This window comes from Martes martes (genome assembly GCF_963455335.1).
Source record: "Martes martes genome assembly, chromosome: 13".
Taxonomy (NCBI): domain Eukaryota; kingdom Metazoa; phylum Chordata; class Mammalia; order Carnivora; family Mustelidae; genus Martes; species Martes martes.
Genome location: NC_137901.1, coordinates 63,589,889 through 63,615,908, shown reverse-complemented (window position 1 = coordinate 63,615,908; position 26,020 = coordinate 63,589,889). Strand labels below are relative to the sequence as shown.

General features: G+C 47.9%; 2 protein-coding genes across 5 annotated transcripts in view; one reads left to right on the top strand and one right to left on the bottom strand.

The window, feature by feature from the left end:
• The window catches only part of PI4KA (phosphatidylinositol 4-kinase alpha), a 116,078-nt gene extending 110,208 nt beyond the window's left edge, over positions 1-5,870 (bottom strand). For 2 of the 3 annotated variants that reach the window (XM_080821028.1, XM_080821029.1), the window contains exon 1: positions 5,673-5,859. In XM_080821028.1, the coding sequence (XP_080677154.1) occupies positions 5,673-5,819 (147 nt within the window). In that variant the 5' untranslated portion in view covers positions 5,820-5,859. Of the gene's footprint in view, positions 1-5,672 lie in introns of all 3 variants that reach the window. The other variant, XM_080821027.1, reaches the window with a different exon arrangement.
• A 95-nt stretch (positions 5,871-5,965) lies between these two features.
• The window catches only part of SNAP29 (synaptosome associated protein 29), a 39,117-nt gene continuing 19,062 nt past the window's right edge, over positions 5,966-26,020 (top strand). Inside the window, exons 1-4 of one of the 2 annotated variants that reach the window (XM_080821471.1) lie at positions 5,966-6,535; positions 14,139-14,335; positions 20,266-20,351; positions 23,296-23,394. In XM_080821471.1, coding sequence (XP_080677597.1) covers positions 6,299-6,535; positions 14,139-14,335; positions 20,266-20,351; positions 23,296-23,394 — 619 coding nt within the window. In that variant the 5' untranslated portion in view covers positions 5,966-6,298. The remainder of the gene's footprint in view (positions 6,536-14,138; positions 14,336-20,265; positions 20,352-23,295; positions 23,395-26,020) is intronic. The other variant, XM_080821472.1, reaches the window with a different exon arrangement.

Here is a 26,020-nt window from a genome sequence, read left to right as displayed (position 1 = left end):
AGAAGAATGTGAACCAGAAGAAGACAAAATTCTAGATGTACAAACATGCTGTTTTGCAAGGAAAAATCTAGACCGCCTAAACAGAGAAATGCTTAATTAGGATCTATCAACATAAAATAAGACATGCAGGCATTAACATAATAAATATGGGCTATTTTTGAAAAAAGGAACAAAGTGAACATAGCTAAAGACTAAAAAGGAGATTTAAGAAATTAAAATACTAATGCGTTAAGTGTTATGGGCTGAACTGTGTCCCCCCCAAAATTCATATATTGAATTCCTCGTCCCCAGGTACCTCAGAATGTGACTATATTTGGACATAGGGTTTTTAAGTTAACACAAGGTCAATAGGGTGGGCCAGTCCTAGAAATCTGACTAGTGTTTTTGTAACAGAAGATTAGGATACAGACAGGCACAGAGGGAAGACTATGTGAAGACAAGGAAGACAGCTATCTACAAGCCAAAGAGAAAGGCTTCAAAAGAAACCAGCAATGCTGACACATTCTTCTTGGATTTCTAGCATCCAGGACTATGAGAAAATAAATTTTGGGTGTTTAAGTTGTTGTGGTACTTTGTTATGGCAGCCCTAGCAATCTAATACAGTTACTGTGGCATGATTATAGGTAAAGATTTTTTCTTCTTCCGATTTCTTCTTAAAGTATTTTAGAGCTGGGGCACCTGGGTGGCTCAGTGCGTTAAGCCTCTGCCTTCGGCTCAGGTCATGATCTCAGGATCCTGGCATGGAGCCCTGCACTGGGCTCTCTGCTCAGCAGGGAGCCTGCTTCCCTTTCTCTCTCTGCCTGTCCCTCTGCCTGCTTGTGATCTCTGTCTGTCAAATAAATAAATAAAATCTTTAAAAAAGAAAAAAGTATTTTAGAGCTGCTTTAACAACAATGGTTCTAGCATCATGAATTCCCTCTATTGACACTAATTTTCTCTACCCTTACTCTTTAGATGGTTGTTTTTAACATGGCCTCACAAAGGAAACGGAGTGAGGATGGAAATTTTCAACTTCGCAATGCTGGAAAAAAATGCCAATACCGTGATTTTTTCTCCATGGCAAACCACTCTAAAGGAGTGGATAACCAAGAACTCCACAAAGCCCACTGCCCTGAGCATCAGAACGTATGTTCCTCCAATTAGAGATCAGAGTTAGCCAGCTCATCTTCTGGAACATGTCTGTCCACCAAGGAGGTTCTGGCCTGTCCCTAATGCTGCAGTGCCATTTAAACACCACATCGAGTTAGTAAGACACCTCGAGATTCTGGCATTCTAACTGAAGAAAAGAGAGCATATTGTAGGACATGGAAAAAGATTCTGATCAAAGGCTCCTGAGGGTAGGAAGAGGAGTGGGAGGGCAAGGAATGCTGCCTACTTTTCAGTTCTGCCAGGAACTCTCCATGTCCCGGGGCTGAGGGTCCATTACTATGTATAGGCCAGATGAGGAAAGGGAGGAACAGGTCACCAATATCCTAGACACAGAGGAGTATCATCAGGCAGATCCAGGGGGCAGCTCGACAGGGGCAGCTCAGTAACATTCTGAAGACAGATGAGAAGAATGAAGACAGATGAGAAGAGCAGAACAAGACTAGCAGGCAGAATCAGAGAATGAAAGCTGGCCATACATGGACATTCCACTGTAGACAGGATTCTCTTCTCTATTTCTCTCCTCTCACCTTTCTCCCAGAGGGAGAGGGCTGAGGGCTGTGTGGGACAGGATCTTGAGGAACACAGATGATATCCTCAGGGTGGCCCACAATCCTGGAGGTAGGCTTTAGGGCTGAGGTTCCAGTCTTAGGGGCGGCCTAACAGGAAAAGCTCAAAGCTCAGAGATGAATCAGAGACTCGACACCAAAGAGTCTTGTGTTTGACTATCTGAACACGGCAGGGGTCTGATCACCAGACCTGCGATATAAGAGTAGATGGGGTACTTGTAGCAAGTCTGACTTGATGCTGATCACCTGAACAATCTCATTAACGCTGTTTCTTATTGATCTGGCCTATCTAGTGCATACTAATTAACAGTAGGTGCTCAACAAATGTTTCCTAAATCAAAGAGTAAATTAATTAAAGTAAAAGTAAAATTTACACAGCCTGGGATCAGAATGGGTGAGTGGAGTAAGGAAACACCACTGTGACATGTAGGTAGACAAAGACAGGGAAAGGTATGTTGTTAATGTGCCCCAAGTGCCATAAAAGCACATCAAGGCTTCCTAAGTTACCAATGTCTGAACTGAGATGTCAGGTCTAGCTCAGAAAACTGAGCCGTCCTCAGCTCAAGCCTATCTGGACCAAGCCCCACTCAGCCCTCTGCCTTCTCTCTGGAAAAAAAGAAGAGGAAAAAAAAAAAAACAAACAAACCAGAAACAAATAAATGAGAAAGAGAGGTTTTTCAACACTCATCTCCCTACTTAAGTCCCCACCTTCATTATCCTGGTGGGTACTCAGAAATTCCTTTACTCTTAAGAACCTCAAGAATACTTCCCTAGGAATTCTGAGGGCTTATTGTCAATTGTTTTAAAGTAGTAGAATGTAGTAAACAGCCATATGTTATAGGACTAAGTAGTAACAATGAGGGGCACCTGGGTGGTTCAGTCCTTAAGCATCTCCTTTGGCTCAGGTTAGGGTCCTGGGATCGAGCCCCATGTCAGGCTCCCTGCTCTGCTAGAGGCCTGATTCTCCCTTTCCCACTCCCCCTGCTTGTGTTCTCTCCCTTGCTCTCTGTCAAATAAATAAATAAAATCTTAAAAAAATAAGTAGTGAACAAAGATTCCTAGCATAATGAAGTCTCAAGATCCCAGGTGAGGATAAGAGGGAACCACCACATATATCTGATGGAATCAGCCATCTACAGAAGCCTTCTCTAAGACAGAAATTATTTCAGGGCCCCCAAGACCACCCACGCATACGTAGTTATACTTGTAGCATTACAGTACATTGTATGAGAGCAAATTTGTCAGCAAGAGAAAAAGACAAGTGGACTCTGGAGAAACCTGTGCATGGGCTTCCTCTTGGGAAGGTATACACCGAGCGTGCTCCCTTCTACAGCAGCAATGTAGAAACATGTATGCTATGTTTGTACCTAGGAAAGTCCATTAGAGACATAGCACCCAAGGTTTCTACTGACAGACACAGGCAATGTCTGCCTAGCAGCCATCAAAATTCCAGATTCCCAGGAGGAAAGCAGATAATTATATTGTTTGTTCAGAGTCTAGGCTCAATGAACCATCCTTATCAGTTAGAAAATGGAGGGAACAGTTCAAACATCAAGTTCCCACATGTGAGCCAAGGACCAACATTGCAAGCAATCCCTTCTGAAGACTGCAGCCTCGGGCTAGCTCTGCTAACTCTCTTCTAAAGTGATTTGTAAATGTTACCAATGATACTGAAGTACCTCCCAAACTAAGAGACAGTAATGGGGATCTGCCAACCTAAAAGCTATATTAAGTTGTAAAATACACCATAATTTTGACAACAGTAAGCAGCTATTTTAAGATACAAAGCTAACAATGTTGCAGTTATGGAATATTCTTGTGAGGACATGGGAGAAGGCTGAAGAAGGCCAGTTGTGCTTAAGGTGCATTTCTCAGAGTTACTGGGTAGGAAAGGGTACCCTACTAGAGCCACAGGACTGTCTTCACCCAATTCCCTACAATCTCTGCTATTCTTCAAGTCCAGCAAGCAAACTTCTGATATGCTTTTTAGCCCTCCTACTAAGAAGAGAATGTGCTAACTAGCTGGCGTGAATTTGATTTGATAAGCCAGCACTGCAGTCCATTAGTTAGGCTCATCCTATGATAACAGTTCTTAATCATTATGTACTCATGGGTCATTTTGTTGATCTTCATAATACTCTTAACAAGTACTGTCCTTGTATTCTGCAGGAGAAAGCAAAGGTCAGACTGGGGAACTAACCTACCCAGAGTCACACTAATGTAAGCAAATGATACAGGATTTAAAGTGAGCTATTCCTATCTCTAGAAATTGTATACTTTCCATTCTTTTGAATTCCTCCTTCAATTAGAAGTTAGGCTGGCATCAATCTCCCAGGACCTGCTCACCTTGCAGTTAAGTGAGAAATCAGATTTAAGAACCCACAAAGCCAAGGACACTATGCCAGAGAGCCTAACACAGCATCTCAGCATCAACCCTCACCAGAGCCACAAAAGTCTTTTCTTTTTTTTTTAATTTCTTTATTTGAGAGTGAGAGTGACCACAGTCCAGGTAGCAGCAGAGGGAGAGGGAGAAGGAAGCTCCCCACCAAGCAGGGAGCCCCACGCAGGGCTCAATCCCAGGACCCTGGGATCATGACCCAAAGCGAAGGCAGACACTTAACCATCTGAGCTACCCAGGCGCCCCCACAAAACTACTCTTAACTGCCCCAGACAGGTCTCCAGTCTCCACCCTTTTCTCCTACTCTTAGACAACAGATCTCTTTCCACCTGCTAGAAACTGTATGAAAAAAGAATCCCATCCTTGGGCGTCTGGGTGGTGCAGTCGATTGAGCAGCCGGCTCCCGGTTTCAGCTCCAGACTTGATCTCAGGATCGTGAAATTCAGCCCAGCACCGGAGTCCGCTTAGGACTCTTCTTCCTCTGCCCCTCTCCATCGTGCACACGCACGTGCACGCGCGCTCTCCCAAATGAAAGAAAGAAAGAGAGAGAAGGAAGCAAGATCACCCCTTCAGTGCTAACATACTATAATGAGTCCCATCACACGACGGTGGGGGAAGAAAGCTGACTTCTACTGTTCACCTATCTACAGGAGACACTTTATGCTTGAATCCACGTACTTCTCAAGAATCACTTCATTTCGCCCATAAGGAAACAGGGCTCTAAGAGTTGAAGTAACTTGCCTAAGAGGACAAATAGTGACAGTGCAGGGATCAAACACGTCTGACTAAAATCTGTTCTCTCCACCATCCAAGCGACACCTTTTGAGTTTCCTTTCACCTTTCTCCCAAGGCAAAGATTCCTCCGGCATAAGTCCCTCTTCCTCCTCTGAAGCAATCCTGAGTTCAATTCTCTGCCAATGACAGTTCATTCCCCCTTCCCTGCCACTGTCCCTTCTTCGAAACACAATCTTTTCCCCAGTCTAACGCCCCCTCTAGATTCACAGAAAAACAACGCGCTGATTTGCATTTCAGAAAGCGATTTCAGATGTACTATTTCATCTGCCCTTCACAACAGTGTGAAGCGGGCAAAGTAGGTAAGCACCCCCATTTTATGAGAACAGCATGTCTCCAAGGTCACGGAATAAAAAGCAGAGAAGTCGGGAGCAGAGCCCCAGGTTTTGACTCCGGTCCTCCGCCCTTCCCACCACTGCTTCTCCCTGCCAGCCGCCCCCGCCCCTGCTGCATCACAAGGTGCCCCCTCGGCTCAAAGCCCGGCCTGTAGCTCACGTCCCTCCCACGCCACCCACCCGCAAAGTCCCCACCTGCTCTGTCCACTCCTCGCCTAAACCAACACCATTATCCCCCTCTCTTCACCAGCGCCCTCCGCCCACGGGCCTCCTCACCGCCCCAACCCCGGCTCCCTCCGGTCAGGTACCCCCTCCTGTCACAGGTAGCTCTAGAGCACCTCTCGGCCTTCCACAGATCCTCGCCCCGCCTACCCGCTTGGCCATCCCATACCCCTTCTCCTGTCAGCCCGCGGCCCGAGGGGCCAAGACTACCTTCTCCAAAGATGCCGGTCTCTGCACGGCCAGGGAGCGGGCCAATGACAGGACTGTGTTGAAATAGAAGCCCCGCGAGGTGCTGGAGCCCGAGCCGCCACCGCTGCTGCCGCCGCCCCCTCCCCGGGCCGCGGCCGCCGCCATCATCGCGCGCGCGGCGGCGCTGCCCGCGGGCTTCCCGCACCCGGCCGGCGAGCGCCAGAGCTCACCGCGCAGGCGCGGCGGCATCCGACTTCCCCGGCACGTGACCTCTGTTGTAGACACTGGCTGGGGCGTGGCCGTGGGGCGATTCCACCTCTGGAGGGGAGAGAGAAGACGAGCGGTAGGCCGCGGTCGCGCGCACCGGACGTGGCGCCCCCCCCCAAGTCGCGGAGCAAGATGGTCAGCTCCGGAGGCGGGGCCTCCTGCGCAAGATTGGCGGAAGGAATTCTGTCGGCGATTCGGCGGGTGGAGGGGCGTAGCGCGGCGCTGGACTGTGGGCGGTGGAGCTGCTGTGTTGCAGAGCGGTGGGCGCTTCCCGAGGGCCTCGGGAGGTGGGCTTGGAGCCCTGAGGGCTTGAAAAGGCCGTTCCTTGCCTTGGCCACGCTCTTCCTTCTCCTGCCCAGACCCAGACGAGCCCCTGCACCATGTCGGCCTACCCCAAAAGCTACAACCCTTTCGACGACGATGCGGAGGATGAGGGTGTCCGGCCAACGCCGTGGAAGGACGACCGCGATCTCCCCGATGGACCCGGCGCGCCCATGGACAGGCAGCAGTACCTGCGGCAGGAGGTGATGCGCAGGGCCCAGGCCGCGGTCGCCAGCACCGACAGGTCCCTGTCCCTCGTATACGAGTCCGAGAGGGTCGGCGTCGCCTCTGCGGAGGTGAGTCTGGAGTAGGGCAGGAGGGCCCGACCAGTCACGAGATCAAGAAACGTTAGCTGTACGAAGAGGTGTGTGTCTTGAGTACTTGAAAGCGGTAGTTTGTCCATCGTAATGTTCCTTAGCTGTGAGCAGAGCTCGGGTTAGGGAAATGGAGTATCTGTGTTCTTTATATAGTTACCTGCTCAAAATCCCAGATCCAAAGCTTCAACCTTCCCTCCCGGAGTGACCCAGAATGGGTGAGCATTGTGCCTGCTGGTGTATGTGTGTGTGTGTGAAGCGTCAGCGCAAATGGGCCTTAAGTACTTTCCAATCACTGACCACTTCATATCTCCGGTAGAGGTGATGAGGTCTGCCTGGGCAGCTGCTGAATAAGCCATAGCCCAAGTTTGGTCAAGTCTAGGGCCCTACTTTTACTTGCCAAATCCAAATGAAGATGTCCTAGATAGCATATGGTCTGTGACAGTCCGTTTTTCTCTAATTCACCTTTGTCAGTTGGTCTTTCCACCCATGGGAGATTTCAGAGACGGTAAGTGAGGATTGTTCTTTCTTAGGCACCATGTTTGTTCCCTCAGCCTACTAATGTTTGGTTTTTGTTTTTTAAGTCCTTGGAAATGTAATAATAGATCATTGGTGTATCAGCTAACATTAATCTAAAGGATTTGTAGCTTTGAACCTTAGTACTGGAAGCTGAAGTGTTGTCTTCCTCCCTGGGTCTCTTTGTAACTCTTATCTCTGACAGAGTTCATTCTGACCTGATCACTTACAGTCTTGGGCAGTTTGAGATATGTTGGTTAATTTCTCAAATAGTCATCTAGGTCTTATCCCCATTGCCGCTTTCGTGGTTATTTTCCTTCCCCACTTCCATTTCCTTCCCCACTTCCCACTGTTACAGTATCCCTCATTGGCTCATTTTCCTGTCTGGGGCTTCCTTAAGGAAGTTTAGCTGTAGTTCTTACATTTTATATCTACCGAATTCCTATGTTTGAGCCTAAGTGGCAAGTGTTGACTAAGATTTGGAAAGATTATCTAAGGTCTTAGGACCCTAGTGGAGGAGTTTCTTGAGGGTCCCAGGTCCGAGGAAGCCAAGTAAGAACTGTTTGAAGGGACATCTCTGGAAAGCATGAGAACAGGAAATCATAATGATACCAAGTAGGTTGTCATGGCAGAGGAGAAACTCGAATCTGGCTTTTAAGGCTAAGATTTAGACAGGAAGGAGGAGGAGGAAGAGGAAGAAAGGTAGGAGGAATGTTCATAGGGCAGAGAGGAGCAGTGCAAAGACAGTGGCCCACCACCAGAGTTCCTGGACTCCAGTAGGGAAGTGACGCACAGGATATGTTCAAAGAAAAGGCCCAGAAGAGGCAGCTTAGGAGCTTTCGTGGTCAAGAGAAAGTCTGTCTTTTAGAGGAAAGGAGAGTCAAAAACATATTAGAGGTGAGTGGTTTCACATGGATTGTGGTGACACCCCCTCTCCAAGCTGCCCTCAAAGGCCCTTCTCTCTGTGTAAGGGGAATGGTGAGAACAGAGGTGGACCAGCACCTCAGGCCTGTGAGGCTTGGACCAGGCCAAGTTGGTGTTGCTCTGAGAGGTATAGTATGATCATGACTGGGCAGGTGACAGGCACTGTCATCATCAGTATGATGACACTGAATTTTTCTTGGATTGAGACAGTTCCCAGTCAACAGAGGCCCTGGGAGGATGGAATGGTCAGCACCCCCTCCCCTCCCACTTTGTGCTGTCCAGACTGCCTTGGAATCAGTCTTTGATTCCAGTCAGAATGAGGGTGGCAATGGGGCTGGGGTTAGTGAGCTCATCTGCCACTCAGTGGCAACAGACCCAAGTCACCTGCTAACCTCCCTACTTAGAGACACAGTGCTGAGCTGTGCAAAAACATGATAGGTTTTTATAGAGGGTTAGGAATGTGCAAGTATTAGTTTGGGAAGCTGTCATTCAGTCCCAGCTTGGCAGAAGTAGGAAAATCACTTAGGTCACCCTTAGTGAAGGAGAGCCGTCCTCCTCCTGTGAAACTGAACAGGGTTTATTTCTCACCAAGAGTCTAGCCATGGGTCATGACTGCCAAGGGACAGAATTAGAGAGGAGCAGTTTGTACTTAACTGGCCTGGTAAGCACAGTCCAGAACCATGGAGAGACTCGTAGGCCACTCGTAGGCCACTCAGCTCTTCTGTTTCATAAGTCTGATTTTTTTTTTTATTATTTCTTTTACCTAAGGTTTAGCTTTTGTGAAGCGATATCCAATCACATAGTTCAAAACTTAAAAAATGTACAGAAGAGTAAGAAGTTTCATCCCCTGCCCCCAACCCCACTCTCACAGCAGCCAGTCACCGTCAGTCCCTTCAGTGTCCTTGTGGAGATACTCTGTGGATAGAAACAAAACTATAGGGGCGCCTGGGTGGCTCAGTGGGTTCAAGCCTCTGCCTTTGGCTCAGGTCATGATCTCAGGATCCTGGGATCGAGCCCCGCGTCAGGCTCTCTGCTCAGCCGGGAGCCTGTTTCCTCCTCTCTCTGCCTGCCTTTCTGCCTGCTTGTGATCTCTGTCTGTCAAATAAATGAATAAAATCTTAAAAAAAAAAAAAGAAAGAAACAAACAAAACTATAGTCCCTTCCTTCTTTTTTTCTTTCTTCTCTTTTTTAAATTTTAACTTGAGTGGATGCATTCTATATATTTTAGTCTGTATATTTTTTTAAATAGGATTGGAGGTTATTCCTTAGTAATATATAACGCACTGATCTTTTTGTTATTGTTGTTTTTATGGCTATGTCCTATTCCATTGAATGGATGGCTTGTATTTATGTAGCCAGTCCTCTGCCGATAGGCATTTGGGTTGTTTGCACCTTTGGGCAAGCCTATGGAGACATGCCTGCCCAGAGTTCCCTGTCCCCTCTGGCACTGAGCATATGCTCCTGTAATTCACTCCTTTTGTGAAGCCTGGGATCTCATTTGAGGGGAGTCCAGCAATCAGTGTTAGACTGGGGCCTGAGTGGCTGGCACAGTAAATGGGACGGGAGTGGTGTTTGGTAGGCCAGCACACAACCACCTAGGCATGGCTGACCACCTGCGAGACTGGCAGACCTTGGTGTCTAACCTCTTTTCAAAGGTCAGGCGTGTGGCTGAAGGCCCCCACCTAAATCACGCTGTGAAGCATGAACTATCTGGCCTAGCCTAAGGACTCCGGTAAACAAAGATCCTCTTATCATGGTAATATACGGGCCAGGAGCCAGGCAGGGCCTGTCTTTGGAACATGCAGGGCGCAGACAGCCCAGGCCTGCTGAGTTAGTCCTTAGTGAGCCCGGCTCAGCCAGCACTCAGGCAGTAAGGAGCACCAGCCTTTGCCCTTGGTGTTTTTTCCTGCAACTGACAACTCCATTGGTGTTTCAGAGTCCATTCCATACTACTGCAGTGAGACAGAGCCGCAATTCGAGCATATTCCATTCTCCTGTGTCGCCACCAGCGCTCATGCATGTATATTCCCCTGGAAAGAGAGTGACATGAAGGAGATGAATTTCCAGTTTCCAGGTTCAGCTGATTGACTCCAGATTGACCTCCACCTAAGCAGGTTATTCGATACCTGAGTTTAATTTCGAGCTCCGTACAGGAACCTTAGTCCTGACATTTTCCTTCAGAATCTCAGGGCCTGACTGGGTCAGGGAAGACAGCCAGGCCCAACTGAGCTTATGGGATATATCAGCTATGAATTGGACTTGGGATCTGGTGGTCACTGCTGCCCTCTGTAACGCCTGCTGGGTCCTGCCTGGCTTTCTGCTTGCTTCCTCATCTCATGCTCATGTTCCTCTTCTTCTCTCAGTTCCCCCAGCAGGCCCTGCAGCCCAGGGCTGCTGCGCACGTGGGCTGCTCCCTCTGCCCCGAGTCCCTTACCCTACCCCCACCCTTTGCCTACCTAACTTCTCACCTTTCAGTTTCCCCTTCAACACCACCCCATCTAGGAGCCTTCCTGACTCCCCCTTAAGCCAGGTAAGGGGTCCCTGCAAGGGGCTGACCCTGGCAGTGTCCATCATGTATATGTGGGATAGCTTGCTTTTCTGCCTCCCCCACTCTGAATTCCCAGCACCACAGTGTTGTCAGTAAATGAAAAGTGAAATGAAACTTGACTCATTGAGCCCTCCGCCAAGACTAAGCTCTGGCAGGGCAGAGATCTGGGGCTGCTTAGTTCATCCCTGGGTCCCTAGCGCCTGGAACAGTGGATGGCAAAGTAGTATCTGTTCGTGGATATCTTGTGGCACTTCTGTCCTTCTGTGTGTGTTTTCTGTCAGCAGGAATTCCCTGATGTGTTCACATTTGCACGGGGCCCAGGGACATAACCCATCTGGCCAGAAGTTGTCCCCCCATAGGACAGAGTGTACCCTCACAGGGCCTTCAGTTGTCTTTTGCATTCTCTTGCTTTATCAGTAATCCCTGTTTGACAAAGAGCTGCAAACCGAAGGGAAATTGAGACACCCCCTCTCTCTGTGCTGTTGCTCAGCATAGTACCCCTGGCCTAACCAGATCTTTTCTCTGACCATTTTCTTTTTTCCTGTTTAACTTCTAGAAAACTCCTTTTAGAGCTCAAGGTGGGGGAGGTGTGGATCACCTGTAATGCTAACATCTGAGCTTTGCATGCTTGCCCTTTACACAGCAGTACTCTCTGGAGCTCCCTCCCCTCGTAGCCGCCCTTGTCTCTCCATGACCTCCATTCTCCCAGGGACCCATGACGATCGCATGGCCTCCCTTTTGGGGGACAGGAGGATGCCTGGGAACTGGGGTGTTTGAGGTCCACCTAGCTTGTCCTTCCTGTTCTGGTATTCCTGGTATTTACTCCTCCAAGCCCTTCTTCCTTGTCAGTTAGAACTAGGTCACAAGCACTTGGAGCCCAGTCCTTTCCTCTGCCTCAGGGGATGGATTTCAGCAGAAGTTCCTCCTCTGCTGGCCTCCTGACCAGCAGATCACCTCCAGTGAACACCAGCTTCCAGCTCGCAGAAACTTCCAGAGACCAGAACAGCACTCACTTCCCTGGCCAGCCACCCCCACAGATTTCTCTTCACTTCGATCGTAGCATCTAACTCAAGACATTTGGTTTCCTTACCGAGTTAGTACCGTGATGCAGACTTGGAATTTGAGAGACTGTGTCACTTGTGAACAGAAGAAAGTAAGATCTCATTGTGAACTGGGGGAGGTTTTGCCAGCTACTTGTTACTGCTGCTACTCTCCAAATCGAGGTCGGGAGGCCAAAGCAAGAAGGCAGGTGGTTGGTGAGATGAGCCACCGGGGGAGCCCTGGCTGTGAGGGAAGCCGAGGACCTGCGTCCTTGTGTGACAGAGCCTGGGCCAGCACCCACCCCAGGCAGCTGGGTGCCTGTCCTGCTTCCTGTTCTTCATCTTCTGCCGCAGGGGAAGTTAAGCTGGTGGGACTGGACTGTTGGCAATATATCAACTCAGAAACCATGTAAATGCTGGAGAAAATAATTTTAATCCTAATTTAGAGCCTTACCTTATTCCAGAATAGACTTATCTCAGAATGGACGTGAACATGACAAACCTGAGATGTTGGAAGGAGAAACTCGAGATAAATTAGGAACTCATTTTTTTTTTTCCTTCTAAAACTAAGCTCTTGGAAGTTTTCACCCAGATGACACAGTCCGGTAAAGATGTTTCCTTTTGTTTAAAAGAACATGATGGCTTCTTCAGACACATCTCAGGAGCTGGTGAAAAACATTTAAACTATTTGAAGTTATAAATCTCAGCAGTTCTAAGTTTATTTCCAACAAGATTTTTTGTTTTCTGCCTACACATTATGTTTTAAAAGTTCATCCACTATAAACATTGAGAGCTCAGGTTACATGTTGGGTCCCTAAATGTTCTAAAAGCTTTCTACTGGGGCACCTGGGTGGCTCAGTCATTAAGCGTCTGCCTTCAGCTCAGGTTGTGATTCCAGGGTCCTGGGATTGAGCCCCGCATCTGGCTCCCTGCTCTGCAAGAAGCCTGCTTCTCCCTCTTCCACTCCCCCTGTTTGTGTTCCCTCTCTTGCTGTGTCTTTCTCTGTCAAATAAATAAAATCTTTAAAAACACAAATAACATAAAAAATAAAACCTTTCTGGGGCACCTGGGTGGCTCAGTGGGTTAAAGCCTCTGCCTTCAGCTCAGGTCAGGGTCCTGGGATCTAGCCCCGCATGGGGTTCTCTGCTCAGTGGGGAGTCTGCTTCTCTTCCTCTCTCTCTGCCTGCCTCTCTGCCTACTTGTGATCTCTTTCAAATAAATAAATAAATAAAAATCTTAAAAAATAATAACAAATAAATAAAAAACCTTTCTACTAGTGCTTTTTTAAGTGAAATGGGCTCTAATAAACCCATTGTTTATATTTTTGTTTTTATCCTTCAGTTGTCAGAGGCATTTACTTAAAAATTGTTTGTGATTCTGTTTTATGGTATTAAGAGAGAAATCTCTAGCTATTATTATCTGCTATGGGCAACATAACTGCTGAGCCACAGACAGATGCAGGGTTGGAAGAATCAAAAGGTAGTAGAGGGCGGGGATGGCCTCATGAAGTAAAACAGGGAAAGCTTTAGCATCTCCGGGGTGGAAAGGTGGATCATGGAAAAGGAGCATGGCTGGAATGGCCCGAGATAGGTACCCAAGCAAGTTTGGCACAAGGGAAGGTTTTAATGTTACTATGGTGGCACATTCACATCCACCTTCAGAACTCTCAGCTCTACTTTTTTTTTTCTTTTTTTAGATTTTATTTATTTATTTGAGAGAGAGAACATGAACAAGGGTAGGGGCAGAGGGAGAAGCAGGCTCTCCACTGAGCAGGGAGCCCAACGCAGAGCTCGATCCCAGGACCCTGGGATCATGACCTGAGCTGAAGACAGACACTTAACCAATGGAGCCACGCAGGTGCCCCAAAGTTCTGCTTTAGAGGAGGTATTCAGGGAAGATTTCTCGGAGGAGGTGGCCTCTGAGCAGAGACCTGAATTAAATGAGGAGCAGAGCTGTACAATTATCTGGGCGAGGATTATTACAAGCACAGAGTAGCGTGCAGAAAGGCCCGGGACAGAATCACCTTCATGTTACAGGTTTTAAAGGTGAAACTATGGGTGAGTTGGAATCAGATATTAGCAGGGCCCAGAAATGACCCAGGACCTAGCCTGTGAAATAATTTGAAGGCGTGACCAGGGCCAGGTGGGTCCAGTGACCCAACAGAAATCCCATATCTGAAAAGGGGGAGTACAAGAGTCAGAGTCCATGGGGGCAGTGCCATGTCAAAGCCTGTAAGGTGCACGGGGGCCAGGAAAGGGGGAGAGCTAGAGGATGTGCTGCCAGTCCAGGCCCTGCACATCTTACCATGGTCCTCTGAGCCAGCCTCTTGTGGGCATGAGGGAGAAGAACTCGAGAGCAAATACGAAAGAAAGCCAGTAGAGGCAGGACAGGAAAGGGCAGAGGAAGGTGTTCCCCGAAGGGATAACCTTTCCCCGAAAGATGGCAGCATCTGTCCCCATACGTGCTCTCTGAGGGCTCATGACAAGCCTGCTGTGTGTCCCCTGGAGAGGGGAAAGTTACAAAATGGTGTAACACCATCACCTCTCATTTTCCCCAGGAGCTCGATCGTCAGCGAGGCGTCTTAGAACGCACAGAGAGGATGGTGGACAAGATGGATCAGGATTTGAAGACCAGCCAGAAGCACATTAACAGCATTAAGAGCATGTTTGGGGGATTCGTCAATTACTTCAAATCGAAACCAGCAGAGACTCCACCCGAACAGAATGGCCCCGTCACCTCCCAGGCCAATAGTAGGTGAGTGGGTCTTCAGCCATTCGAAAATGAAGTAGCTGAAAATGGGGTTTAATGCAACTGGTCAAGACTTTGAAGCCACTTCTAGTGCCTTAAAGGGACCCAAGATGTGTAAGTTACTCATTGGAAGGGATTCATCCTCACACATTTTGAAACAAGAAACATTTTTCCAGTGCTCCTGATGCTGTTCATTTGATTGAATAAATAGGGTCTCCAAAAAATTAAATTACTGCTCCAGTAATTGTAATTTGAAAGAATATTCACCTCAGAAAGCTTAATCAGTATAAATGTTCCTCCCTTCACAGAATTTTAAAAATTCTTTAACAAGTCTTTATATCTGGGGCACCTGGGTGGCTCAGCTGGTTGAGCATCTGCCTTAAGCTCAGGTCACGATCCCAGGGTTGTTGGATTGAGCCCCGCATTGGGCTCCCTGCTTAGCAGGGAGGCTGCTTCCCCCTCTCCCTCTGCTGCTCCCCTTCCATGTGCTCTCAATCAGGCTCAATCGCTTGCTCGCTCGCTCAAATAAATAAAAATCTTTAAAAAAAAAAAAAGTCTTGGGGTGCCTGGGTGGCTCAGTGGGTTAAGCCTCTGCCTTTGGCTCAGGTCATGATCTCAGGGTCCTGGGATCGAGCCCCGCATCGGGCTCTCTGCTCAGCAGGGAGCCTGCTTCCCCCTTTCTCTCTGCCTGCCTTTCTGCCTATTTGTGATCTCTGTCAAATAAATAAATAAAATCTTTAAAAATATAAAAAATAAAAAAATAAAATATATTTTTTAAAAAGTCTTTATATCCAACATTTCCATATCTAATGCAGTCTGGCCATTAACTTTCATTTTAAAATGAGTGATTATTTTTCTCAGAAGTTTCAGTTAGGTAATAAAATCATATATGTAATTTGGGCAGGTATTTAAATATGTGTACGAAGATAAAAGAGTCAAGTTTTTGCTAAAGTAGATTACTGTTCATATCTCTGACCATTGTATTTATTTTTTATTGTAAAAATAATATAGCCAGGCCCCTGGGTGGCTCTGTTGATTGGGCGACTGCCTTTGGCTCAGGTCATGATCCCAGGGTCCTAGGATTGAGTCCCACATCGGGCTCCCAGTTCCATGGGGAGTCTGCTTCTCCCTCTGACCTTCTCCCCTCTCATGCTTTCTCTCACTCTCTATCAAATAAATAAATAAAATCTTTAAAAAATAATAACAATATAACCATTTTATAGAAAATCTACACCTTAATTACCATAGTACAAAAACTCAAAACTTAGTTTCCCCCCCTTACTCAGTGTTTTCATAGCTGCAATCACAGTGTTCATTTGGTTTTGTAGCCTACTTCATTTAACCCAGAGAAAGGTCTGACATAATGTTACTACACGGGCCTCTCTGTTTATCTTTTATTTTCTAAATCTGGAATACAGAACAATTTTTTTTAAGGTTTTATTTATTTATTTGGCAGAGAGAGATAGAGGGCTCATAGGTAGGCAGAGCAGCAGGCAGAGAGAGAAGGAGAAGCAGACTCCCTGCTAAGCAGGGAGCCCAATGTGGGGCTTGACCCCAGCACCCTAGGATCATGACCTAAGCCGAAGACAGACATTCAACCAACTGAGCCACCCAGGCTCCCCTAGATCGATTTTTTAAGAGGCATTTTTTTAAGTTCGTAACTGATGTAAACTGCACACATCTTAAGTATGTTGTTGACATTTCCACACCTGTGTGGCCACCACCTGGATTAGGACCCAGGATGTGGGAGGGAAGAAATTGGGAAACTGTTTCCAGCTCACAGTGGCTCTGGGGAGAAACAAGTGCAGGTGAAGGAACTGAGGGTGTAGCAGAAAGACCAGGCAGGCAGATCATTGATATTTACGGAGAGGAAACTGCAGAAGGGGAATGGGCAGTTGATTGGGCCTGGGAGCTATTCCCTGAGAATACGCTAGCCAGAGTTAGGAGCATTGATTGGTTTTGTGGCTCAGTCATAACCACTACCCATCCCTGATTTTCCAGCTTGGCCCTGATTTCAGATACCTGTCACTTTTTTCCCCCAACTGGGGTAGTTTCTGGGGTTGTTCATTTGGTTGGGTTTTGTTTGTTTGTTTGTTTGGTTTTGGTTTTATGTTTTTTTGTGGTTTGGTTTGATTTGCCATTTACAAATCGGAAGGATGTTTTGTGTCCCCCTTTTTGGGTATTTATATGTTATCAGGGGAAGTTGAGATGTCCATTGTCACTTTGGATTAAGACATCTACGTCACATGAACTCAGCAGCAGAGACAGCCCTCAGTTGGCACTTTCCTGTGTCCGACATGTCCCTTCCCAAAGGCTTCTTGGGGCTAGTGCTGTACCCCCACCCCCACCCACCTAACCCTGGTCATACTTTAAAAGTCTTTCAAGTCCTGGGGCTCCCAGGGCACCTTACTTTTGGGGGGAAGCATCTTGAAAACTCAAGGCCTTTCTGACAAAGCTGTCCCAGGAGTGAAGCAGCCGGACCAGCTTCAGCGAGGTGGGCCTCTTGGTGCCTGATGTCACGTGCCCCCACCTAGCCTTCTGCCCCTAAATCAGCCCCATTCGGCTGGGGCGTTCTTCCCATCACTTGGTAAATGCAGCAGAGACCCTGAGGAGGTGGGGCTTTGCCCTGGGAACCAAGGTGCCAACCTCTCAAGTAGAGTTAGGGTTACGTGGGGTCCTACCAATTAAAGGAGGGGAAGGTGGCAGGCGCGTGGCAGTCAAAGCACAGGAGAAGCCGGGACGAGTGAAAGGCATTGGCTATTTCTAAAGTGGGAGCCCAGCAGACTCTTGACATGGAAGCGTGGCCTGCAAAGCTATCCGTGATCTCCTAAATCCTTACCCTTGCAAAAATCACTGTAATGTGTAATTGCTTCTATAAAATGAGTAAATTTTTGTAATCCTGTCAAAACCCTACTCCGTAAATACAGCGATATTCTGATATAAAAGCTTTTAAAATAAATTCCTCCTAATCAAACAAACAAAAAATCCTATGTATCTTGTGTATATCCTTGTAACACAAACCCTTCAGCCTTCTCTGAAGTTTTGTTTGTTTCTTGGTAAGCCATTTTTGAATTTGCTGACAAAGCTTCATAAGCTGCTGGTTCCCATTTGCATTTAAAGCTCATGGAGAGGGATGCTTGGGTGACTCAGTCAATTAAGCATCTGCCTTCAGCTGGGGTCGTGATCCTAGGGTCCTGGGATGGAGTCCCAGTTTGGGGTCCCTGTTCTGCAGGGAGCCTGCTTCTCCTTCTGCCTCTCTCTTTGTTTCTGTTTCTCATGAGTAAATAAATGAAATCTTTAAAAAATACTAAAATAAGATAAAGCTCACGGAGATGTCCCTTCAGATCATATATTTAACCACTCCCTAAATTTGAGACTCTCTGACTTATTCAAGACTCAGTTACTGACCAAGAGCCACCACTCTTCTTTTAGTCCTCTTCCTTAACCATTTCTGTCACTCTCCCTAGAATTGGCTTTTTTGCCATCTTTCACAAAGAAGCCAAGTTTTTGTCATTTACGTATACATCTACCATATACATCTGAGCACAAAGGAAAAAAGTCAGCTTTGGGGTATGTAGGCTGGATGATGGCCAGGTGTGCTCAGCTGCAAGCACCTGCTGCTTCCACCAGCCTGGCGGCATGTGGGGCTCACAGTTGTGTTCAGGGAAACCAGTGGTGTGTTCTAGACCTCTAGTCACTACTGCTTTTTTTTTTTTTTTTTAAGATATTATTTATTTATTTTAGAGGGAGAGAGAGACAACATTAGTGTGAGGGGCAAAGGGAGACAGAGAGAGAATATCAAGCAGACTCCATGCTGAGCGTGGAGCCTTATGCAGGGCTTGTCCCGGGACCCTGGGATCATGACCTGAGCTGAAACCAAGAGTCAGATGCTTAATCAACTGAGCCACCCAGGCACCTCTGCAGTCACTGCCTCTGAGTAATGAAATCCTCAGATTATAGGAGGCTCTGTTCTGTTCTGCACATCGCTGGAGCACTGGGGGCCTACGATGCCTTTAGCCTGATGGGGTCCAGGCTTACACCAGTGGGGAGACTTTAAAGGCTTTAATCAGGGATGCCTTTAGCCTCATGGGATGCACGCTTACACCAGTGGGGGGACATTAAAGGCTTTAACCAGGGGCGCCTAGGTGGCTCAGTTGGTTGAGCGTCTGCCTTCGGCTCAGGTCATGATCCCAGGGTCCTGGGATAAGGCCCCAGTTGGCCTCCCTGCTCAGCGGGGGTCTGCTCCCTCTACCTTTCCCTCCACCCACCCCCCCACACGACTTGTGCTCTCTTTCTCTCTCTCTGTCTCTCTCTCAAATAATAAAATCTTTAAAAAAAATTTTAAAGATTTTATTTATTTATTTGACAGAGAGAGATCACAAGTAGGCAGAGAGGCAGGCAGAGAGAGAGGAAGGGAAGCAGGCTCCCTGCTGAGCAGAGAGCCCAATGCGGGGCTCAATCCCAGGACCCTGAGATCACGACCCAAGCTGAAGGCAGAGGCTTTAACCCACTGAGCCACCTAAGTGCCCCAAAAATTTTTTAAAAGACTTTAACCAGAGTGAGGTGCCTGGGTAGTTCATGAGTAAATAAATTCATGAGTTCAGCATCTGACTCTTGGTTTTGACTCAGGTCATTATCTCACAGGATATGGGATGGACCGCCACATCAGGCTCTGCTGCAGGGAGTCTGCTTGAAGTTTCTTTCCCTCTGCCCCTCCACAGCCCACCTCCCACTTGCACTTTTACACATGCACATTCTCTCTCTCTCTCTCAAATAAATCTTATGGGTGCCTGGGTGGCTCAGTTGATTAAGCAACTGCATTAGGCTCAGGTCATGATCCCGGAGTCCTGGGATCGAGTTCCACATTGGGCTTCCAGCTCCATGGGCAGTCTGCTTCTCTCTCTGACCTTCTCCCTTGTCATGTTCCCTCTCTTGGTCTCTCAAATTTAAAAAAAAAAAAAGATCTTAAAATAAATCTTTCAAAAAATAAAAAAATAAAGACTTTAATTGGAGAGGTTCATGCAGGGGATGTTAGAAAGATTCCTGGCATCTTTGGGTAAGGATTGGAAAGGCAGGGGCTCACCCATGTAAAGATAAAGAAGCAAGGCAGAAGGAGGGGCTGGATTTTGGGGATCTGCGGGGGGATTGAGAGGATGTTTGTATAGCTTACTGGGAGTGGAGCTATGCAGAGAGAGGGCAGACGGGGACAATGATTGGTTTCCAGCTTGGCCAACAAGGGGCCAGGGCACCGGTCAGCAGGGTGGAGAAGAGCAGACTATGCCGCAAGGCCCAGCTTCTGGGGGCGGGGGAAGCCCCTGCCAGGCCCGTAGGGATGCACAGAGTCAGGCACAGTCTCAGCATCTCCTGAGTTATCTAGAGAAGTCCCTGTCTGTCACAGGAGTGGGCAGACTAAGCTTTTGACCCAGGAAGCAAAATCAGAGATGTTTTGTAGGGATTTATGTAAACAAGAAAAAAACAAATGTTTAATGATGACATTTTTAAAAAATGAAAAGAGAAATAATTGAGTATAATTTTTTGTAACATAGGTCTCCTAATGAGAAGAAAGCAATTATTAACGAAGATTCAGAGTTAGTCTTTCTATCATCCGGTCAGTTGCCAGTGGTCACTGTAAAGGCAGTTCTCGGCCTGTGGCTGTGCAAAATCAGATTTGTCGTGTGCTTCTCTTCCCCCTGGTCCTGGGAGTCTCCTTTTCCTGAAGGGAGAGCCACTGAACCAGCTGCTGCTCTTCTAAAGCAGGTGTCTCAGAAGTTCCCCGGGCTGCAGGCCGGACTCCCAGGAGCCACTGATGAATATCCCTGCTTTGGTCAGAGGAAGCATTTGCTTTTTGCCCATGGGCATTGCTTGAAAAGACGGACTGAGTTGTCATAGGTGTTTCCTCTTTCTAAATGTTCTCTTTTCTTAACTTCTATCCAAAGATTGAAAGAAGCCATAAGTACCAGTAAAGCACAGGAGGCCCAGTACCAGGCCAGCCACCCAAACCTCAGGAAGCTGAATGACTCAGGTCAGTGGGGACCTATGCTTGGCCACACTTGGATTCCGGGTTGGCCCTGGGGTGGAGCAGTGGGGGGCAGCAGGGACTCCAGCTACTGTTGTGGCTGAAGGGTGTCAGGGACCCAGTGCCACTCCCAGGGAGCTGGAGGGTGTGTGTTAATGGCACGGCTCATCTCTCACCCCGTGGCGGATGGAATAAGGAAGTGGGAGCCTGTGTCCCATTGGAAAGGAGCCTGCCCACTGTTAGTTCCTGCCCCGTGAAGCTCTGAACTCTTCCAGCAGTGAAAAGATAACAGCTGGAAAACCTCTGTGGTCAGGGGAAGAGCCTCCCAAAAATGACCTGTCATTCCCCAGACCCAATGAGTATATTGAGTTCTGTGGCAAGGGGGGAATTACAGTTGCTAACCAGCTGATCTTGAGATGGGGAAACTATCCTGAGTTAAACAGCTGGGCCCAGTCTGATCACAAAGGCCCCTTTGTAAGTGGAAAGGGAGGCTGAGGAGAGATGGTCAAAAATTGGAAGATGCTCCACTGTTGACTTGGAAAATGCGGGCAGGGACCACCTGCTGAGGAACACAAGCAATCTCTAGAAGCTGGGAAAGGCTAGGAATCAGATTCTCCCCAAAAGCCTCCGGGAGGAACACGGCCCTGTTGACCCTCAACTCTAGGCCAGTATGCTCCGTCCTGAGTTCCTAGGCCCCGGAACAGAAGGATAAGTCTGTGGTAGTTGCCTCACAGCAGCGGGAGACTCATGTAGCCCCAGAGCCCGAGGGGCCAGAGAAGCAGCAGCATGAACAAGGTGCGCAAAGTCGGTTGTGTGTGGTGTCATCCTCTTCTTATCAAACAATAGGCTCAGAAATACCCTTTATCTGGAAAGGAACTTCGGCCCCATGGAAGTCCCTGCAGACCCCTGGAAGGCCAGGCACATTATTCGGTTCCAGGAATCAAATGCTTCCTATGCTCCCTTTGAGGAAAGCAGGATACGCCCTCGATGCTCCAGAACCCACCGCTCTCATGGTTGACACGGCTAAGGAGAGACCCTGATGGAGGAAGAGCCGGGGGTCAGGAAAGAGGGATATCACTGCAGTTCAATCTGGAAAGGCGAAAGCCATGGAAGGACATGAGGGACGACTAAAATATGTGAGGGCCACAGAAAATCCGAGCTCGGCGGAGCCTGAGGAAGTAGAGTAGGAAGCCTGTACCCAAAAAGACACGAATTTAAGGAATTAAAAGGAGGTTTTTTTGTTTGTTTGTTTGTTTGTTTGTTTTTAAAGATTTATTTATTTATTTGACAGAGGGAGATCACAAGTAGGCAGAGAAGCAGGCAGAGGAAGAGAGGAGGAAGCGGGCTCCCCGCTGAGCAGAGAGCCTGATGCGGGGCTTGATCCCGGGACCCTGGGATCATGACCTGAGCCGAAAGCAGAGGCTTTAACCCACTGAGCCACCCAGGCGCCCCAAAAGGAGTTTTAATTTGTACAGTCTGTAGTAACTGAAGAGCCTTTAAAAAAAAAAAACAAAAAACAAAAACCGACATCGTGTGTATGGAATGGTTTCAGTAGGCTGTGCCTGAGGAAATCCACCGAGTCTGGAAAGAGAAGTTCCCCCGAAGATGGAAACTGGGATGATAGGGCTTTTCTGTGTGCGTCTAGAAACTGCAGTTCAAGGAAGATTTGAGGCAAATGTGCATTATTAGCATTTCTTCTTTCCTTGCTTGTTGTATTTGAAGCAGAAAGGCAGCATGCAAATACATTTCTAGAAGAGAAAGTCATCCACGATCCTGTTTCCATAATATAGCCATTTTGATTTTGATTTTTGATATTTTTTATAATCAATAATTCGTTTATTAGTTTCTGTCACTTGAAACTTTTTTAGGTAAGATTGAGGTTCTTTCACTTTGAAAGAACTAAACTGTGCATTTGAAGAAAGGAATAAATAAGATCTGTGCAGTTCTATTTTTACATCAGTGATCGTTTAAAGTTTTTTGCTTTCTACAAAAGGGCAGTCATCATCTGCTCTCACTGATATGTGGAATTTAAGAAGTAAGGCAAGAGGATCACAGGGGAAGAGAGGAAAAAATGAAACAAGATGAAATCAGAGAAGGAGACAAACCATAAGAGACTGTTAATCATAGGAAACAAACTGAGGGTTGCTGGAGGGGAGAGGGGTGGAAGGATGGGGTAACTGGTGATGGGCATTGGGGAGGGCAAGTGTTGTAATGAGCACCAGGTGTTGTATAAGACTGATGAATCACAGACCTGTATCCCTGAAACAAGTAATATATTATATGTTAATTAATTGAATTTAAATTTGAAAGTATGGGAGCGCCTGGGTGGCTCAGTTGGTTAAAGCCTCTGCCTTCGGCTCAGATCATGATCCCAGGGTCCTGGAATCGAGTCTCCATCCGGCGCTCTGCTCAGCAGGGAGCCTGCTTCCTCCTCTCTCTCTGCCTGCCTCTCTGCCTACTTGTGATCTCTGTCAAATAAATAAATAGAATCTTTAAAAAATAAAAATAAAAAATTTAAAAGTATGTAGATCCCACTTGGGTTTTTTTTGAAACATGAATGAAACATGAATGAAACATGAATGGTTATTTTGATTTTTAAACCTTGCCTTGTAGACCTTGTCCACAGCCCCATGTCGTTGTGCCTCGTTGTAGTTCCACAACCACATCATCACTCAAATGAGTCCCTGTCTCTTTCCCCAGCATGTGGCCAAAGTCTGACCTGGTGACCCGCCAGCTGAGGGTCTTTGACCCCCCTCTCCCTCCCTTACAAGCCTGCCCAGTGCTCCTCCCTCCTGCACATTGTCCATCCCTGCACTCATCTCTTTGGATGGCCTCACAACTAACTGCCTCATTCCTTCCCCGCCATTTTCCAAATTAAGATGAATTTTGTGAAGCAGCGTTTCGAGAGACATCCGTTAACTGTTCTCCTGGTGTTTCTTTCCAAACTCAGACGCCATCACTGGAGGAGCGGGTCCTGCCGTGAGCAGCGAGGCTTATCCGAAGAACCCACACCTTCGAGCCTGTCACCAGAAGATGGACAATAATTTAGGTAAGACTGAAGCTCAGCCAGCCTCCGCAGGTCCCTTACTCTGGACCCTGGTGCTCCCAACAGCCGGTGTCGGGCCCAGCCAGTATACCAGTAGCCAGTGGTTTCTCGGGACCAAACCACGGTTGGTGTCTGCTGTCTCCCTCCCCACATGTCAAATCCAATATGGTCACGGCCCTTCTCTCTCTCTCTCCGGAGTCTGTCCACTTCTGTCCTTCCCCACCTCTCATCTGCGCTGTGACAGCAGCAGGGACCAGGAGACCCTGAGGGGCCGCACAGTGTCGCAGTGAGAGCCCCATTATCTCTCTGTGAATGGGGCCCAGGAACAGAGCCTGCCTCTGAGGATGGGGGAGAGGGTTAGATGAGCAACCCCAAACATCCCATAGGGAACCGCCTGACCTGGTAAGTGCTGCACACTCACGTAGCCACTGCAGCAGACACGGGCCGCAGAGCTGTGTTCCTTGAGTTCCCAGGTCCCTTACCCAGCCTCTGGCCCCACCTACCTCTCTACCTCTCCTCCCCTCATCACATGTGGCTCTGAGTGCTTTCCGGAAAGCCCCTGCCCACCTCTGCCTGGAGTGTCCTTCCTCCCCACTGTTTGAAGGCTGGCTCCTTCTCCAGCTACGGGCCTGGCTTTAACCTGTTGGAGTCATGTACCTGCTGGTCTATCTGATGGCCTCTGACCACACTGTAAATTCCAGGGAACCCAGGGCTATTTCAGGTTTGCACCTCTGTACTCTGGCCTAGCAGGCAAGCTCTCTGATTCATATTTGAACGGAGAGAGAAAAGCTAGTTACTTGAAGTTCAAGTGCGGGGCCGGGGAGTGTGTGTGGGCAGTAGAAGCAGGCATGGGAGTGGTGTCCGTGAGTTCATTCTAGGTGGCAACTCGGATGTGCTGCGTCCTCTGACCTTCACCCCATGAACGGGAATCTCCCGCAGGGTGACCTGGGTCAGAGTCAGTCTCCCAGCCCTGTTGGGAGATGGCAAAGGGGGTAAGACCCAAGGTTAAATTTTCCCCGCTCTAAAGGTATCTAGTTGGAAACAACACTGAGGCTGATGACAATGCACATTGAGCATCTGTGTGCAGACTTCCTCCTCCTCTCTCTCCCCCAGGAGGGATCCTGTGGGCCCCTTCCGTGGTTCGCCCAGAGCAGTGGCTGTTCCAGCAGCTCGGAGCGAATAGCATGACAGCCTATTAGGCAAATCCATATTCTTTCTTTTTAACAACATTTAGCCTTTGTGTCTGAGTAACCAGATTCATCACAGAAAACTATGAAGTTAGGTAAATGCTATGAGGAAAGAATCACCTGGAATCCCATTTTCCAACAGTAATCTCTGGTTTGGTGTTATTCCTTCCGTTTTTCACGTACCTCTGTCAGTACACACACTTCCATATCCTGCTTTTTAATTTATATTTTGAAGACTTCCCTAAACTACTTTTCTGCGAAGTTCTTTGAAAAGCACCACGTCAGTAGCCCCACACCCTGCTCTTGGACACTCAGGTCATTCCCATCGTTCGCTCCTGCACGTAATCCCTTGGTCATTCCTGTGAGCACATCCTTGGCCGCATTTTGTACCTAGATTTGCTGGAAATGGAGTTACACGGTCAGGGAAAAGAATTCTCCTTCTGAGCATTAAAAGAGATCTCCGTAGAAATGAAACATCAGTCGGAGAGAATAGACGTAAGCAAGGTCAAATAAAAACCGTGGTTTGCCCACCCTGCAGCTCACCACTGCTGCCCTCCGTGTGAACGTCAGCAGTCGGCGTGATGCCTACAGCCTAGGCAGGCAGTCCCCTGCGGTGTGGCAGGCTGAGAAGGGCTGGCGTGGCACCCTGGAGCCATGGGACCCACTGACACAGGCTGTGCCTGGCCGCCCTTCACAAGTTCGCTCCTACCTTACCACAGTCCCCGCATCTCCCACTCCTGCCTTTATCTCGGGGACCAGAGCAAGTTTCCCTCTGACGCCAGCTCCCTTGTCTGGTGGCTTTACTCTATCACACTTTTTTTTTAATCTTAGTATACCTGTTGCTTTAACTTTTCTGTCCCCATTGCAGCACATTCCCTGAGGCCTGGGGTGACCTCACAGACTTTACTCTCCATGGAATGCAAGGTCACGGGTGTCAGTAAATTCAAGAAGCATAGAGCTGAAGACAACTTTTCAAAAAACAGACTGGATTCTGCTTAAGTTTGTGGTGCTAGTGCCAAGTATTTGTGTATTCTGACCTCTCTTTCCTTAATGTTTTATCTTTAATTCAGCTGCAAGGCGGCTTATGAGGTGCCTCCTCTTCTCTCTTTCCTCTGGCTCGCTCTTAGCCTGCTGCTCCTAGTGAAAGGGCAAAAGGCAGCTCTGTGCATGCCCCCCCCCACTGTTTACATGTGCACACATACATACACATGCACACCCACACACATGTACACACACACTGTCTTGAAGCCTGAGAAGACACTTCACTACCTAAGTTCACCCTGGCAGAATCAGTGAAGTCAAGGCTTGCCTCTGCAGTTGGTTGAGCCCCATCAGGGACCCCAGAGGGCCTCCAGCATATCTCTTCCCCCGCAATGACCCTAGGTCTCCTTATGTCACCTCTGCCTGATGTGCCCTTTACATACTGCTAGGACTGACCACGT